The 17,246-nt window shown below is 38.1% G+C and overlaps 1 protein-coding gene across 10 annotated transcripts in view; it reads left to right on the top strand.

Moving 5' to 3' along the window:
* Positions 1-17,246, top strand: part of ralgapa1 (Ral GTPase activating protein catalytic subunit alpha 1) — a 108,998-nt gene that overhangs the window by 77,054 nt on the left and 14,698 nt on the right. For 5 of the 10 annotated variants that reach the window (XM_047393081.1, XM_047393088.1, XM_047393087.1 and 2 more), the window contains 2 exons: positions 11,870-11,994; positions 15,106-17,229. In XM_047393081.1, coding sequence (XP_047249037.1) covers positions 11,870-11,994; positions 15,106-15,251 — 271 coding nt within the window. In that variant the 3' untranslated portion in view covers positions 15,252-17,229. The other 5 variants (XM_047393082.1, XM_047393086.1, XM_047393083.1 and 2 more) reach the window with 4 other exon arrangements.

The raw sequence follows: 17,246 nt of genomic DNA, 5'->3' as shown, positions 1-17,246 counted from the left end.
TTGGATCATCTTAATGTTCCCCAGATCTAAACCATTGAAAATGCAGAATATGGATGCTCTTCATGAAGCCTTCTGTACCACAATAAAGCAATGCTCCCACCAGCCTACCAAAAACATTTGAATCAAGCATGCTTAAACAGAATTTAATAGACAAATTATTTACATTTTTTAAGTAGTGTGGTTACTCTCCTGTTTTTTGATACTTTTTTTTGTTTTTTTGTTTTGGGCTTTACTCTTAAACTTTTGATTATCAAAATGTGAATACTTGCAACCCTTGTGTGTATGACTCCATTAAATAATTTTACTAATAATTTACTCGAAGGAGGTTTCTCAGTTATTTTGGTTAGATCTGTGGTCATAATCTTTCATATTTTATAAGCATCAACTGACCCAAACAGGGCTGGGAAATAAAATAAATGCCATTAAAGTCTAATACAAAGTTTTCAAATTGTAATATACATTGTATTTGATTACACGTGAGATTTTAGCATTTCCATTTATATCAATAATTCATAAAAAGATTAATGATGATGGTTTAAATATATACCAAAAAGACTGTTTGCAGGGATAAAATGTTGCTACCTGACATTGGGATTGGGGAAAGAATTGCCGAGCATCAAATTAACCTGGAGGCAGTGTGATTTTTAACCTCCCGTTTCATCCTCTACTGGCCTTTTTTAGCACGTCAAAAAATATCAGACACAAACATTTCACAGCACATGTAAAGCAGGGTGGTAGAGGAGTGTTTTTCACCCACAGTACCCAGACACCTTTGTAGTCACTGAATTGATCATGAACTCGTCTGTATATCAAAGTATTTTATAGTCAAATGTAAAGTCATCTGTCTGACAATTGAAAGTGGGCACCAAAGGGGTTATGAACAGGAACTAATAACTGAATCTGACTGCACTGTTCTGTGGTCAGGATTAATTGGAATGTATGTACCTGACTTTTGTGAAGTGCCTTGAGACGACACGTGTTGTGAATTGGTGCTACATAAATAAAACTGAATTGAATTGACCTGAACTATTTTCCCAAACTCAGCAGCAAACTGAGAACAGAATGGCTGAAATCTAAAAGAATCAAGACGTTGCAATGACCTATTCAAAGTCCAGGCCTCCACCTAATTGTGTTTTTGTAATTGTGTTTCAATGTTATAAATTTAAAGGTTTGCACGTTTCTTTTTATGAAATGTGTAATCCAGCTGCAGCTTTACTTCATGTCCCCTTTTATTTCTATATTATCAGGATCCATTTTATTTTGTATATATGGAAAAAAAAATGCGTGTAGACGAGGAATATTGTCTAACTGCCTGCAGATAAGAATAGGATTCATCTCCTTAATATGAGAATTGTTATTATAGCCCTGGTGACAGTTTGATGCACTTAAGCCATGTGTTTGTGAACTTAAGTGCATATGAATTGTAATTGCGTTGGCAGCTTTAGGGCTCCCTGGTGGTGACGGAGGAGGGTTAGCGTCTAAACGTATGCTCACACACATATCAGAAGGTGAAATAGTTGTGCAACAAGGGGCCAATTAATGTATCACCTCTGTGTTGTCCTCGTCTGCTTCTGCACCAGGTTAAAGAGCAGATGAAAAGGTGGGAGGTAAATGCAATTGTGGGCCTGTGTGTGTCTCTTTCATGCGCGACGTTCGGCAACAATAAGCAGTGCATTAGACCAACTTATCACCGTCCTCATCCTTGGCGTACGTGGACACACACACACTCGTAATGAAATCACAAAGCCTCCATATCATTGCTATCACAGAAAGATATAAACCCATTAGCTTGTTCCTTTGGGCACAGACACACACACATACATACAAGCACAGGTTTATCATTACACGCTGCAAAGCTTTTCCAATTGTATTATCCCTCTGATGTCCTTCGCTCTGTAGTCTGTTCCAATGCTTAGGGTGGAGAGGACAGATAGTGTGTGTGTGTTTGGGAGATGCTGATCGAGATTGTGTGTTTCTGAAAGAAGAGGTATCTTGTAGATGAGCTTTAGAGGATTGTCTTGTTTTGAAACATAACTTTGTGCCTCTCTAGAAAAGAAAATTACAAAGTTGTCTTGGCATTTGAGCTTAACTAGAGAGTATGTTCTGCTGTATGCGTATAAAAAGCAGCAGCTTCACAAAAAAATTAACATTTTTATAAATTTGCACTTAGAATAGTGTAGCCTTGTATTGACTGTCGGCTTCTTTAAATCACTGCAATGCCCAAAGTCCAGTCTCACTGTTTATCAAAGTCTCATTACGTATTAAAAATAATTAACCTTGTTCTGAATTGTGAATCTCGCCTATTAACGGAGTTTTTAATAATTCCACCCTTAATGGAAGAAGATGGGATTTCTACTCAATTTCAATTTCCTTTTTTATTAATTGGAACAATGAAGATAGAAAATGTAAGAGTAAAACGCACCTAAATAAGTAAAATAAATGATTAACAAGATGAACAAGTAATTTTAAATTACACACTGCATGTGGTCAGAGAGCTGCAACAGAAGGCAACCTCTTTCTAATAATTACAAAGATGAAAATCCTAAAACTTACCTAACATCTGTTCAATTGTGATGTTCTGAGAGGAAAATCATTTTTTAAGCTCATAATTTTGAGGAACGTTTGGGAGAGGATTGGTGGAAGAGAAATGAAAAGGACTTGAGATATTGGAAGCCGTTTGCACATCCAACAAACCTGACCAAAACTTCAGGAATAGGACCATTGTGGTGTTCCTACTTGGGTAAAACAAGGCAGTTTTCTTCCTCCGCTCCAACACTACGGCTCCTCTGTTACTGGAGGGATAGTCGCTTTGGTTCCAACAGCAGATCCGTCCGCTCTCATGTCAGTCCTAGGAAGATGAGCTGAGCTGATCTCTCCTGGTGCTGGCTTTTTGGAATGCCTAAAGGCTCCTCATGTTGGATTTGGAATGGGTTTTTTACGCAAAGAGTCTGCACTCAGCAAAATGTTTCTGAAGGCTTTAGTAGAAAGTACGAAAATGGGATTTAGCTAAATATTACTCTAAAATAAACCACTTAGCATAGCGTACAATTGTAAGCAAATCAATCTTTGTGTTAACTCTGAGGATACGATTAGTGTCCTTCATAATATTCAGTTTATTCAATTCATAAATGTTCAATTGATCTATATAATGCCAATTCACAGTAAATGTCATCTCAAGGCACTTAACAAGACCATTAGATCCAGTTTATACTCAGAAATAAACGGTTCATTCAATACAATCCTTTAGACAGATCAAAGGTCAATGACATGCAATTCAGTTGGATCCTTGTTATAAAACAATGCAGTCAATAGTAACTAAACCACAAATCAACTTTTTTCACAGATAAACTGTATAAATGATGTTTTAAGGGTGCGATCTTAATGTTATTGTGCAATCTTTTACATTTTAATGTAAATTTATTTAATTCTGCAATATTTGTCCTAAAATCGTCTTATTTCTGCCCTCCTTGGGTTGAACAGTGGCTTTTTTTGAATTTTGTTGAATTTTCCTATTGGTTCAAACGGTACAGCTTGGTATTCTCTTAACCTCTGGTGACGAGGGAAATGGAAAAATCCTCCACCTCAAAACATCTATCCGTGGCGAAACTATCAGTGTCGCTCTGCTTACTCTCCATCTTTCAATATTTGAGATAAAGCTAGCTGCCACTTTCCCTCGTCTTTCGGACCAGACCCCCGCCTAACCTCCTCCACTCATCCCCACACTTGGCATTGCCCCTCAGTGTCTCTTGGCACTGCCCACTTTGGTGGCATTTTTTTAAAATTTGTCTGGGGATGGGGGTTTTGCTTTGATATATCTAAAGAATCCCAACGAAAGGCATGAAGTTGTTTTGCGGCAATTCCTTATACTGAGCATGCATGTGGTGACAGTAAAGTGATACTATACACGGTAACTTTGCAAATAAGGTTGATTAGAGCATATAAACTGAACCTATCTTATGCAGCACCAATAAACGGTATTCTTTTCTAGAGTTAAAAAGAGCCACATATTTTCATTTTAGTGCAGGATCCTTTAGCTTTCAACTTTAAAATTTATGTTTTACCATCAAAACTGAAAGTGTATGCCAAGTTATTTCTGCAAGCCCTGTTCTGCATGATTGATTCCCCAAGCGAACCCAATCATGGAGTGAGTCCATCACCCAAAAAACCCCCAAGACATTTTTCAACTTCTAACATTCTTTATGATTGATCTCTAAACATGTCGACACTGCTGTGATATCAGATATATCATTAGTTATAGCGCATCTATTGTCATCTTTTAGCACAACTAGTGCATTTAAAACACTATGCTCTGAAAGAAAGATGAGTTAATGTGAATTACAGGTCCTTCTCAAAATATTAGCATATTGTGATAAAGTTCATTATTTTCCATAATGTCATGATGAAAATTTAACATTCATATATTTTAGATTCATTGCACACTAACTGAAATATTTCAGGTCTTTTATTGTCTTAATACGGATGATTTTGGCATACAGCTCATGAAAACCCAAAATTCCTATCTCACAAAATTAGCATATCATTAAAAGGGTCTCTAAACGAGCTATGAACCTAATCATCTGAATCAACGAGTTAACTCTAAACACCTGCAAAAGATTCCTGAGGCCTTTAAAACTCCCAGCCTGGTTCATCACTCAAAACCCCAATCATGGGTAAGACTGCCGACCTGACTGCTGTCCAGAAGGCCACTATTGACACCCTCAAGCAAGAGGGTAAGACACAGAAAGACATTTCTGAACGAATAGGCTGTTCCCAGAGTGCTGTATCAAGGTACCTTAGTGGGAAGTCTGTGGGAAGGAAAAAGTGTGGCAGAAAACGCTGCACAACGAGAAGAGGTGACCGGACCCTGAGGAAGATTGTGGAGAAGGGCCGATTCCAGACCTTGGGGGACCTGCGGAAGCAGTGGACTGAGTCTGGAGTAGAAACATCCAGAGCCACCGTGCACAGGCGTGTGCAGGAAATGGGCTACAGGTGCCGCATTCCCCAGGTCAAGCCACTTTTGAACCAGAAACAGCGGCAGAAGCGCCTGACCTGGGTTACAGAGAAGCAGCACTGGACTGTTGCTCAGTGGTTCAAAGTACTTTTTTCGGATGAAAGCAAATTCTGCATGTCATTCAGAAATCAAGGTGCCAGAGTCTGGAGGAAGACTGGGGAGAAGGAAATGCCAAAATGCCAGAAGTCCAGTGTCAAGTACCCACAGTCAGTGATGGTCTGGGGTGCCGTGTCAGCTGCTGGTGTTGGTCCACTGTGTTTTATCAAGGGCAGGGTCAATGCAGCTAGCTATCAGGAGATTTTGGAGCACTTCATGCTTCCATCTGCTGAAAAGCTTTATGGAGATGAAGATTTCATTTTTCAGCACGACCTGGCACCTGCTCACAGTGCCAAAACCACTGGTAAATGGTTTACTGACCATGGTATCACTGTGCTCAATTGGCCTGCCAACTCTCCTGACCTGAACCCCATAGAGAATCTGTGGGATATTGTGAAGAGAACGTTGAGAGACTCAAGACCCAACACTCTGGATGAGCTAAAGGCCGCTATCGAAGCATCCTGGGCCTCCATAAGACCTCAGCAGTGCCACAGGCTGATTGCCTCCATGCCACACCGCATTGAAGCAGTCATTTCTGGAAAAGGATTCCCGACCAAGTATTGAGGGCATAACTGTACATGATTATTTGAAGGTTGACATTTTTTGTATTAAAAACACTTTTCTTTTATTGGTCGGATGAAATATGCTAATTTTGTGAGATAGGAATTTTGGGTTTTCATGAGCTGTATGTCAAAATCAACCGTATTAAGACAATAAAAGACCTGAAATATTTCAGTTAGTGTGCAATGAATCTAAAATATATGAATGTTAAATTTTCAACATTACATTATGGAAAATAATGAACTTTATCACAATATGCTAATATTTTGAGAAGGACCTGTAGTTAATTTTATTGTCAGTGAATGTTGTGCAAAATTTCAAAAGCATGAATTAATTTAGTGCATTGATTAAAATCCAGTAATTCTGCTGTAAAAGCAAATTGATGCTCCTGTTGTCTTTGAGGGGAAAATGTAAACCAGGCAGATGGTACACAAAGTTAATGGCAGCAATGGCCTTTTAAAGGGTTCTGTGCAAGCAAGGGACAGCTATACACAGGCCACACTGAGTTGGAAATACCCTCTATGGAAAGAAAAATTTAGAGCAGTTTTAATGGAATCAATAGCTGTAAATAATGCATAAATGAGAAAATAGTGAGGAAACTTAGTCTGCAAGTTCTCCATCATTCATTTAATCCTAGCTTTTTAGTTGTATACCTAAGAGATGGCTTTGGATAACATTAACCACTGACTATAAGCGTTAATCTGTTAATTGTGCGCTTGTGTGTGCCAATAGCAGAATGTAAGTTGTTCTGTGGTCAGTATGACTTGAAAAGATGGTACAAATGTGCCAATACTTGTCCATTGTTTTGTTTGCTTTGTCTTAATTTCTTTTTTTTCTGTCATGCTTTGAGCGGCCATAGAATAACATCAAGGCCGTGTTTAGAATTGTATTTATTTTTTTATTTTTTTATCATTTTCTACTTTCTGTTGTGGTTATAAAACCCAAAGTGTGTCCAGATGTTGGTAACATCTGCATCTAGACAGATCTTCAAGAAGAAAGAGTTCCTCACCTCTTGTTCACAGCAGTCTGCAGACACAGGCTGTGAGGTAATGGCTTTGCTTAAATGAGGACATTGAAATTTCTTTTTCTAATTTCATGAAGGTTGTTGGGCTTTGAATGTGTTCAATGGACTCCTCGCATTCACCTTCACATGGACTGAATATACAAACACACATTCTTCATACAGACATTGCCATACACACACACATCTCAGCAGTAGTCCCAGCTCCTAATGTGCTAACAAGCTCCCTTTCTACTCCCCTCTCCTCCTTCAGCCGCCCTCCGTCTCAAGCGATCACAGGAGTCGAACTCCGTCACAATGAGCTGCGCGGCGGGGGAGAGGGAGGGAGCGCCAGGGATGGCATGAACACTTTACTCTCTTCTCTCTTTTCAGCCACGCAGGAGAAAATGAGTTTCTGACTCGACACAAAAGAGCCTCTTTATCCACCCCCTCTCCTCTCTGCTCTCCTCCCTTTTTCCTGTTTTTCTCCCCTCATAATTTCCCTTTCTCTCTGCGTCTCCCTCTAAAAGAGATATTTTTCAACTAATGACTTTATAAGAAGAGCCATCTCAAATTCAATTACAGAAGATTTCACAGTGGCAACTGCCATTTGGATAGAGGGAACTATGGATGGATGGATGGATGCAGAGATGTGAGAACATCTATTTTCTATGACCTGTCACTAATTTTTACTTCTATTTTCCAAATATGAACTAATTTGTTTCATGTTGAGAAACCAAACAAATACTTTTGAAGGCAATCTTAGAATATAATTAGATAAGCGAAAAAAGAAAGGATGCTAAATTTCAGCTGCTATTCCTATGTCAAGAATGAGTTTCAAAGAGGTAAAATGTATAGCAAAATAAGTTAAGAGGTGACATCACCGAGAAATGGAAATCAGATTTAAAGCTGAATTCAATTTATTCTTAAAAAAGAAGAATCTCCTGGTTTCTGGCTTCAGTCAAAGCTTTTTTGCCGCAGTTTCCTCTGAAGACAAGCAGAGTTGACACAAGCATATTGAGTAAAAGTTTTTTTGTTACCTACATTAGCTGCTTAACATGATGAAATAAGCAAAAATATATTTGAAACAGGTTTAGCCACCTTACACTGGTCAGCTGTTAGCAATTATTTTACAGTGAGATAAATCTTTGCATTTTCTATTCTGCAAATGCCTTCTTTTGTGGGAGCTTTTTGCTGATATTCAGCTTTGAATATTGGATTACTGATTATTTGATTACTGATGACTTTTGTTTTGTTTGTTTCTCGAATTTTCTAGTAAATATTGAGTTTAATAATCTAAATACGCCCTATACAGTATCTCACATAAATGAGTACACCCCTGTAAAGTAGACAGCTTGTATAAAATTGTAAATGCGCTGTCCCCTCAAAATAACTCAACACACAGCCATTAATGTCAAAACTGCTGGCAACCAAATTTAGCACACCCCTAAGTGGAATTGTCCAAATTGTATCCAATTAGCCATTTTCCCTCTCTGGTGTCATGTGACTCGTTAGTGTTACAAGGTGACAGATGTTAACAGGGAGCAGTTGTGTTAAACTGAAACCTGATAGCAAAAAAACTCCCCCAGGATCTAAAAAATAAAAATTGTTGCTCTACCTAAAGATGGCCTAGGCTATAAGAAGAATTCCAACGCAGTGAAACAAAGCTGCAGCACAATGGCCAAGACCATACAGTGGTTTAACAGGACTAGTTCCACTTAAACCAGGACTCGCCATGGTCGACTAAAGAAGTTGAGTGCAGGTGTTCAGCATCACATCCAGAGGTTGTCTTTTGAAAGCAGATGTATGAGGGCTGCCAGGATTGCTGTAGAGGTCGAAGGGGTGAGGATCAGCCTGTTAGTGCTCAGACCATACGCCACACCTTGCATAAATTTGGTCTGCATGGCTGTCAACCCAGAAGAAAGCCTCTTCTAAACATGATATACACGAAAGCCTGCAAACAGTTTTCTGAAGACAAGCAGACTAAGGACATAGATTACTGGAACCATGTCCTGTGGTCTACTGAGACCAAGATGAGCTTCAAATGGTGTCAAGCTTGTGTGGCAGGAACCAGGAGTTCAAAGACAAGTGTGTCATGCTTACTGTTAAATACAGTGGTGGGAGTTTCATGATTTGGGGCTTGAGTGCTGCCCCACACCATGAGGGCTACAGTTCATTGAGGAAACCTTGAATCCCAACATGTACTGTGACATATTGAAGCAGATCATTATCCCCTCCCTTTTCAAGCTGGGTGAACGATCCTAAGATAATCCTTTTGTGGGACCTGTTTTTGTGTACTATATTAACTATTTGAATATTTGACAATCATTGCCTATCTCTACCTTCCAATACTACACATGCTAAATTATTTAGCACGTATATGCACATAGTTTTACGTTCTTCAGTTCTTACTATTACCTCAAATGTTTAACGTGGAAGAGCCAATTTGATGTATTATTCCATCATTTTTAAAACATGACTTAAGCATCAGCTCAGTTTTAAAGAAACCTTTTCCTCACCTTTAGTTGTACATTTCCTCTACATCATTAATGCTTGTTCTAGTTTCAATACTTTTTGTAAAACGGTCCTGTTTCTTTCCGGTAAAAATGTTTCTGTATCGTTTACTAGCACAGCTTCTTTATCAGTTATAAGGTCGGTATAGCATCAGTCGTGTATCTCCAAATGTTCACCTCCTCATCGTAGGGAGTTTGTGACATGGTGACATGAGTCTGCAGGTGGAAACCCTCGCTGAGACGATCAAAGAGGGACAGAAGCATAATGGAGGCAGGAGGAGTCAGGCTGAAGAAAAGTGAAGTGATGTTCTCGTCGTTTATCTCAGCAGTGGCACCTCATTTCTGTATGTTTTCCTCCTTGTTCCTTATCTGTTTCCCCATCTCTGCAGACCTCTTTCTTTCCAGCAGGTGTCCTTTAAACCTGTTCACCTTTACAAAAAAACTGCAGCCATCTCAAAACGTCATGTTTTCCCCTTCCCCCTCCATGCTTCTAAGCCTGTTATTAAAACTTGATATGAATATGATTAGGTGTGATTTGCTTGCTTCTAATTGCGTTTCATCCTCCTCTCTCACATTGACTGAAAGGGGAAACAAGTGCGATGCTGGGGAGCAAGGGAAGCAGGAAAAGGCAAACAGTGCGATCACAGACGCGGGGTGAGAGACGGTGGATTCACGCTTTACATTCACCTGCTGCTCTTCCCTCAGCTCCCTCTGGATGATGTGCACCCACATACCCCCTTTGTTGTTCACTTATTGTTACTTTAAATATTCTCCTCCCTTCTCACCTTTTCTGCCACTCGCTGCAGGATTCTCACCCCACTTCCTCCTGTCTCCCATTGTCTTTTTGCGAGTTTACTTCCACCGTCATCGTCTCACTTTCTTGGCACCTCACATTTTGTCAGCATACAGGGTTGAAACGTGTTTTAGAAACAATAATTACCTGTGAATAGCAGGAAAGAAAACTCCTTGACGACCTGATTACTCTGTCCCAAGTTTGCCCAAGTTTCCTCCCTTGCTCCTTTTTCCTCGATTCAGGCCGACCGCACTTTAAAGGAGCCATATTGTTGTTATTACCATCGTCCCTAACCGAATCAGTTACCATTAGACCTGAATCTTTCTCCTTGTGAGGTCCATAGACCAGCTCTCTAACCCAATAGAAAACCCATGGGCGCTATTACAGATGGCCGCCCTGTTTTGCGAGGCACAAGCACACAGATTTCATTCTGAAGATTCATTGGCCTAATCCCATCACACACTCAGACATTAACTCATGCACTTACATACACACATACTGGCGACTTTATCAAATACAGGCACACAGACGCATAAACACGCTCCCATTGAAAATCCCTTGTTATTGGAGCTCAATGAGTATAAGGTAATACTATTGGAGGATGATGAAGGCTGATCTGTGTGTGTGGCTGTCGTTATGGTTGGATGTATGAAACGAACTAAATAAGAGGGGGCAGATGTCATTGTTTCAATGAGGTTATCTCTAATGGACGGACGGACGGTTGAAGTTCTGCCTTCCATTGACTCAGCTCAGTGCTTAAACCAGAGCCTCTTACTGAATTTGTCAGTAAAAGCAAGCAGTAAAAGTGCTCTTGTATGTCTTGTTATGTATGTTTATTTTGTTTAGTTTTTGGTGTTTTGATTTTCTCCTTCTTGTGGGAATTTGGTGTCATATAGTTCATTAGTCTGCCTTTAAAAACTGTATTTTCTTGGAAATTCTGTGTTTTCAGTAATCCTGTGTTTTGCTTCATTGCATTTAAACTTAACTTTATTTTTAGTAATTATGTTAATTCCTTAAAAAAGGAGTTTGTACACTAGGGATTCCTTGCTATAGTTGCAGAAAATTTAGAGGCATGAAGCTTTAAAGGATGTAAAATGAAAAGTTTTTTTTTTTTAATGCTCATTAGGTTCTACATAAAGAATTGACTGAATTATTCTGACTTTATGCTGACAGATTTCTATACATTAATGTTATGAGCTCTTAATGCAATGATTTTAATGTAAATTATTTTTTTATTCTTATTTTATGTATTCATTAATTACATTTGATATTATATTTAATTACATTTTATGTATGAGCTCCAAAACGTAAGCATTAGCATATCACAAATTATTTCATTAAATCTAATTTTAATTTTTTTTTAATTCTTTAGTTCAATCCACATTGTTAGACCCTAATTAATTAAATGGGCCCATTATAGCTTATTTTTATATAGTTTGTGCACAATTTTATTTATGAGCTCCTAAAGGTTTTTTAATTTGCCCTTTATGAATTAATTACTACTTTTGTTTAGTTCTTGTTTATGTTAATATGCAAGGTTGGAAATGTTTTCAATATGCTCATTAAAGAGAAATTTATTTTATTTTTTATGTAATTATATTTTGTTTTATGTTATGTATAGGCTTGTACACATCATAGATGTATTTTATGGCATCTTAATTAAATTAATTTACATATTTCCATGTAATATTCCTTACTGTACTACAAGCACTATTAACTTCTATTAATGACGAGAAATTGGGCTTTATTATGTTCATCTGATCCCATCTCTATTTTTACCAAAAACATTTCCTCTGCTGCTGCAGTAAAGAAACATTTGGGGGGAAAATACCATTTTGATTTCTTTCATGAATGTCACTTGTAATGGTGAAGTTTGGCCCTGACTTTGATCTCAGCTATGAGGAGCGAGCGCGGTATCTGGAAACCATTGTGCAGCACCACCAGGAGCCAACCACATTTGAGGATTACGCTGCTCGAGTCTACAGTCCTGCTCCCTGCACTCACCTGCCCTCTGACACAGGTAAGACCAGAGAGACATTTTAACACTCCATTAGATGTGTTTCTCATGTTTCTCTCAACATAAATTAAAAATTAAACAAATCAGTGAACACACTTTTGTATTATAAAACTGCTTCATGTTTGGTACCACGATCTTCTCAATAATGTTGGATAATTAATTTTCTTGATATGGAGAGGCTCCTGTTCACATAGTCTGGCAGCTCTCAGTCTGATTCCCAGCCACAGTTTTCTTTTCAAAGCGGCTCTCAGCCTTATTCTCTCTCCAGAGCATCTCTGAGGGGTTAGGCAACATCTGATCGGCAATAGAGATGCCAGCCGCACACGTGGGAATCATATGTGTGACTCTTATATGGACCATTAAACTGATTCAACCACCCAGAACTGATTCATATCCGTTCTGGGTGGTTAGGTAAAATTTAAATTAGTGCTTTGTCCTGGGACTCACGCTTAATTCTAATTATTTAATTGTTGTGTCAATAATAGGAACAGCTGTGTTATGCAGGCTTGTTTTAGTCTTAAACTGACATTATGTGTGATTGCGTGTGGGTTTTTTTCTAAATACCTTCCTGCTTCTCATTTTACCTGCTTATCTGTTTTAAATAGCAATATATTTTACCCAAATAATCCAAGTCAACCTGCTTCAAGGCTGAATTACATCTGGCCTAACCGATTCACCTGTGTCACCCCTCCCCTTAAATATCTGCACTATAACACATTGGATGTAATTTGCTCAGTGTTGATTGGTCCGTATTTTGTGTTCAGCTCAAACTGCAACCTTCGGGGCACAGGATCAGAAACCTGAGATTTAAATTTTTTGGTGTGCGCCAAAACATTTATTCAAAGTCATATATCTGTGAACAAAATCTGGACATTAAAGATCTTGTGCTTTGGAATAAATCGTTGTCTTTCTGTCCTTTTGAGTTAACATGCTGTTCCCCTTCCTTAACAGTACAGTGATGATCTTCTCTTTTTCTGTTCTGTTTATTTAATTTCACCAATTCTATTTATTTATTTTTTATTCTTTTATTCTGTTAAATTTTTTTTCCTGTATTTTTTTCTTTTTTGTTTTTTCCTTTCTGTTCCCCTCTTTCCTTTAGATCGTTTTGTCTCACTGTATAGCTAAAAGGTAAGCCTGGTTACATGATTGAAACGCTTTTCTCCGATTGGCTCTTCCCTCTGACATTCAGCCTAATGTTTCTCTCTTCTTTGACTCCTCCACCACGTTGTGTTTTTGCTGTTTCTTCCAGTGTTTTTGAAATTTAAGCAGATCTGCATGTTAATAACAGCGGCCTCTTTCTCTTTAAAAGGGGGTGTCACTTTCTGCTATTCAGGTAGTTTGATATTGCCATAACCTCTCAACGCACCCCTTATTTTTAATGTGTGCTCTTAGATCCAAAACTTGTTCCACCTGAAACTTATCAAACTGCTCTGAAATGAAAGTGAGACTTCCTTCTCTAACGATGAGATGATTGAAGCTCTCCTCTACGTTCACCTGCTTGGTGATTTTCATGGTTCTGTTAACCTGAGGCATCACTGTGACCTGGTGAAACTTGACCTCTAACCTCTCTGTTTATATGATGTTACATTGCCCCCACCACCACACCCACTCCACCCCACCACCACCACACACACACACACACACACACACACACACTAAACACAAGCATACTAAATCCAGCCTTGCACTCATGCACAAGCTGTCTTCATGTGTACTTTGAACTAACACTGCGTTGTTCATGTTTAAGTTGTAGTATTTGGGTGAACTATAAATAGTTGAAATGACTGAGGTTTTTTTCTGTCGTTGTAGTAATTTTGTTGATTTGTGTTTTGACCTTCTTTTTAATGTTTTCAGATTCTCTTCTACATTTATGAATGTTTTTTTCCTTGTCTTTCATTCATTTTTTGTATTTTTTCTGTTGTTTTTTTATTTTACCTACTCCTTTATTTCCCTTCCTTACTTTTATGTACTTTCCTTCTTCTCATTTCCTTTCCTTCAACATTGTGATCCATACCTGTCATTTGCTTTTCTGACAACCCCTCTACTTTTCTTTCCTTTTCTCCCTCTCCTTTAATTTCTTCTCCTTTATTTCTCCTCTATTTTCCCATCTAATTTTTTGTTCCCTTTTTCTTTAATTTTCCTCTTCTGTTCCTTTTCCCATCTTCTCCTTTATTTCACCTCATTTTACTAACTTCATTTCACTTTATTTTACCTTACATTTCTTAATTTCATTTACGTTTCAACCTACTTCACTTTATCCTTCTTGTCTTTACTACACTTAACTTGAACTTTATTTACATTACTTTACCCAATTTCACTTTATTTTTCCTTAACTCATTTTTCTTTATCCTACTTTATTTCATGTTATTTACTTTCCTGTCCCTTCACTTTTCTTTACTTCCTTTTCCTGTCAGTGTTTTTCTTTTTTATTCCTTTTTCTCTCTTGCTCTCTTCTCCTATTCAGAAGAACATAGTGTTTTGTATCCTATGGTCCCTAAACCTGTTGACAGCTTAAACCAGGTCAGGGTGAAAGGTAGAGGTTTAAAGCAGAAGGTCCTTCATGCAGGCTGTGAATGGTATGAACTGAATATAAAATCTGTAGTCCTGTAGTGTTGCCAACATTTTTTGTTGTTGTTAGTATTTTACTAAAACCCAACAGCTACAAGGATATTTGTTTTTTCATGCCTCTCATTAACCGAAGCATCAACAATCAAAGTAAAATGCATTGCCTATTTATTAATAAAATATTCCTTTCTGTAATGGTAAAAATACAGATTGGAGAGCTCTTTCACAGTAGTTTTCTGACTATAAGCACGTCCTGTGGATTTAGGGAACAAAGATACAAGATGACAGCTTCTGTAGAAGTTTTATGTTTGTCTGTCCATGTAGCTGCCTGTTTGTGAGTCTGTTTGTTTCCTTTGTATGTCTGTCGGACTTGTTTGACTGTGAGAATCAGCACATTCTGCCTCAGTCTACCTTTCTGGGAGAAAATGTAATTTTCTCTTTATCCCCTTATCCTCTTTCTGTTTATCCACCCTCCTCTCACTCCCCCGCTCACCTCACCTGCCCTTACATCAAACGTTGCTCCCTCCTCTCCCTCCCCCAACTCCTCAGGCTCCTGCCTAGAGATTCTTCGGGGAGAAAGTCCGGCTCTTGGGGAGGCCGGGAGCAACTCGGCGTCCCCCATGTCTCCTCGGACTAGCAAGACCCGCATGTCAATGAAGCTGCGACGGTCTTCTGGATCCGCCAATAAGACTTGAGTCTCTCTACTCAAAAATGCTCAGTCAAACATTTCATCATCACTGATTAAACTTAAATTAAAACAGGTAATTTCACATCTCATATTTATCAGAGGGAAACAAAGGCGGTTTCAGCACAGCTCCTGCACTGAACACTCACACATGCTCTTTTACATTCAAATATATATCTGATATAATCCTACTGTATCAATCAGCAGCTTTGCTTTAAAGAAACACTCGTCGCAGTGCTGCTGAAAACGTTCAACCTAAGCTGTGCAGTATTAGTTTATACCAACATGTGCCATGTACAAAAGTGAACAAACATCTGTGTGACCAGGACCACAAAACCACAAAAGAATTAAGAATTAAGCCACCTCATGCACTGTTCTGCAAACCGTGTTAAATAGGATTTTTGGTTGTGTCAATCTTCAGAACAAATCTGTCAGTATGTTTGATTTGATGTCAGAGGAGGCACTTTGACAGATGTTTGGTTTTTAAGTCATGCTGTCAACTTCGAACAAGCACTGATATTCTTTGCATTTGTTTTCTCTTTTTTATGTTAATTGTGCTTTCACTCAAACACAATTTTCATATTCTGTGTTTTTATTTGTCCCTCCAAAAACACAGCTGCTTTTTTGTCTTTACTCCTTTGACTTTAAATATGTATTCTGTATATCTATACGAATATAAATATATATATATATATATATATTAGATACATGGATATCTATGAGTATGTACAGTGTGACGAAGCTTGTTTTGTAAATAATTTTGCAAGAAAAGCTGCCAAAGCCAAAACTGTGGTTTAACCTCAGAGCATGTGTTTGGTATAAATGAAAACATAGGTCAACACTACAGAATGTTACATGTAAATAGAACCTTTTATCCATCCGTTTGCACTTCATCCTCTGGAAATTTAGACATGATCCCATTTAGCTCACATTGTTGCAGCTGCAGAACACATTAGGTGGAGGATCTCGCTGGTTTGACCTTCTTTCCCCAGACTTAAACTGATGTCTGAACCATTCTAGCCACATATCTGGGGTTTAAGACTCCAGTGTTTCACTTGTTGCAAAATGGGTCTTTACAGTTTTCCTGAGGGAACAGCTCCATCAGAAAACCAGGATGGAAAAGGCAACAACAGTCAGGATGCTACAGATTAACAGCCAAAGAAGAGAATAGAATCTCTATACTTAAACATTTAATCTGCTCTCAGTTTAGAGACATCTCAAATCTTCAAATCAAATTAGACTGAGCTAAAAAAAATTATTTTCCATTCTCATATCCATTTTCCATTAATTTGATTCATAGATTTTTTGGGGGGATTTTCTTCTTTTTACTGAACCCAATTTTCAAAAAATAAAATAAAAAAGCCAAAGAGAGAGTACTTTTTTTGATCAACTCTCATTCTTTCATAAAGTCAGATTGATGTTTAGTTTGCGTTTTAGAACTAAGTACAGCCCCTTTAAATTATTTTTACATAGGTTAATGCACTGTTTATTGTTATGACTCAATGTCCATTTGGCTGTTATCTGTACTTGCTGCATATCGACAGCAGCTGTGTCGATGTTATCCCTGTCCCAGCATTTAAATCACCCATGTTTAAATGCTCATCATGTGAGTCTATATGATAATTTGGCCCTTTGTAGTCAGTTTCATGGAAAATAGGTTAACGATACTCAGTTTGATACCCGATAAGCATTAGCCAAAATAAAAAACAATTGTTGCCTCTGTTGCAAGATGAGGAAGAAATTCAGAATTCCTTCACATTTGAGCTGCAGCAGATTTAACTGCCACCTATCATGGCTGTGTATGTTCAAATGTTAGCAGATGTTTGTAACTACTGATGTAAAAAGAAACTGCATTTCAGCACTAGCTGCATGTTATCAATACACACATGCTTGCAAACTCTCCACAAACCTGTTGTTTCAAACAAACACAAAATAAAGTGTCAATGTGCAAACTATGGACTTTAACAATAAAGGATTTGTACCTGTGACGCCTGGATGTTTATTA

The sequence above is a fragment of the Girardinichthys multiradiatus genome, chromosome 19 (genome assembly GCF_021462225.1).
Source record: "Girardinichthys multiradiatus isolate DD_20200921_A chromosome 19, DD_fGirMul_XY1, whole genome shotgun sequence".
Lineage (NCBI taxonomy): Eukaryota > Metazoa > Chordata > Actinopteri > Cyprinodontiformes > Goodeidae > Girardinichthys > Girardinichthys multiradiatus.
Note: the sequence above shows the minus strand (reverse complement) of the source record. Positions and strands in the feature narration are given on the sequence as shown.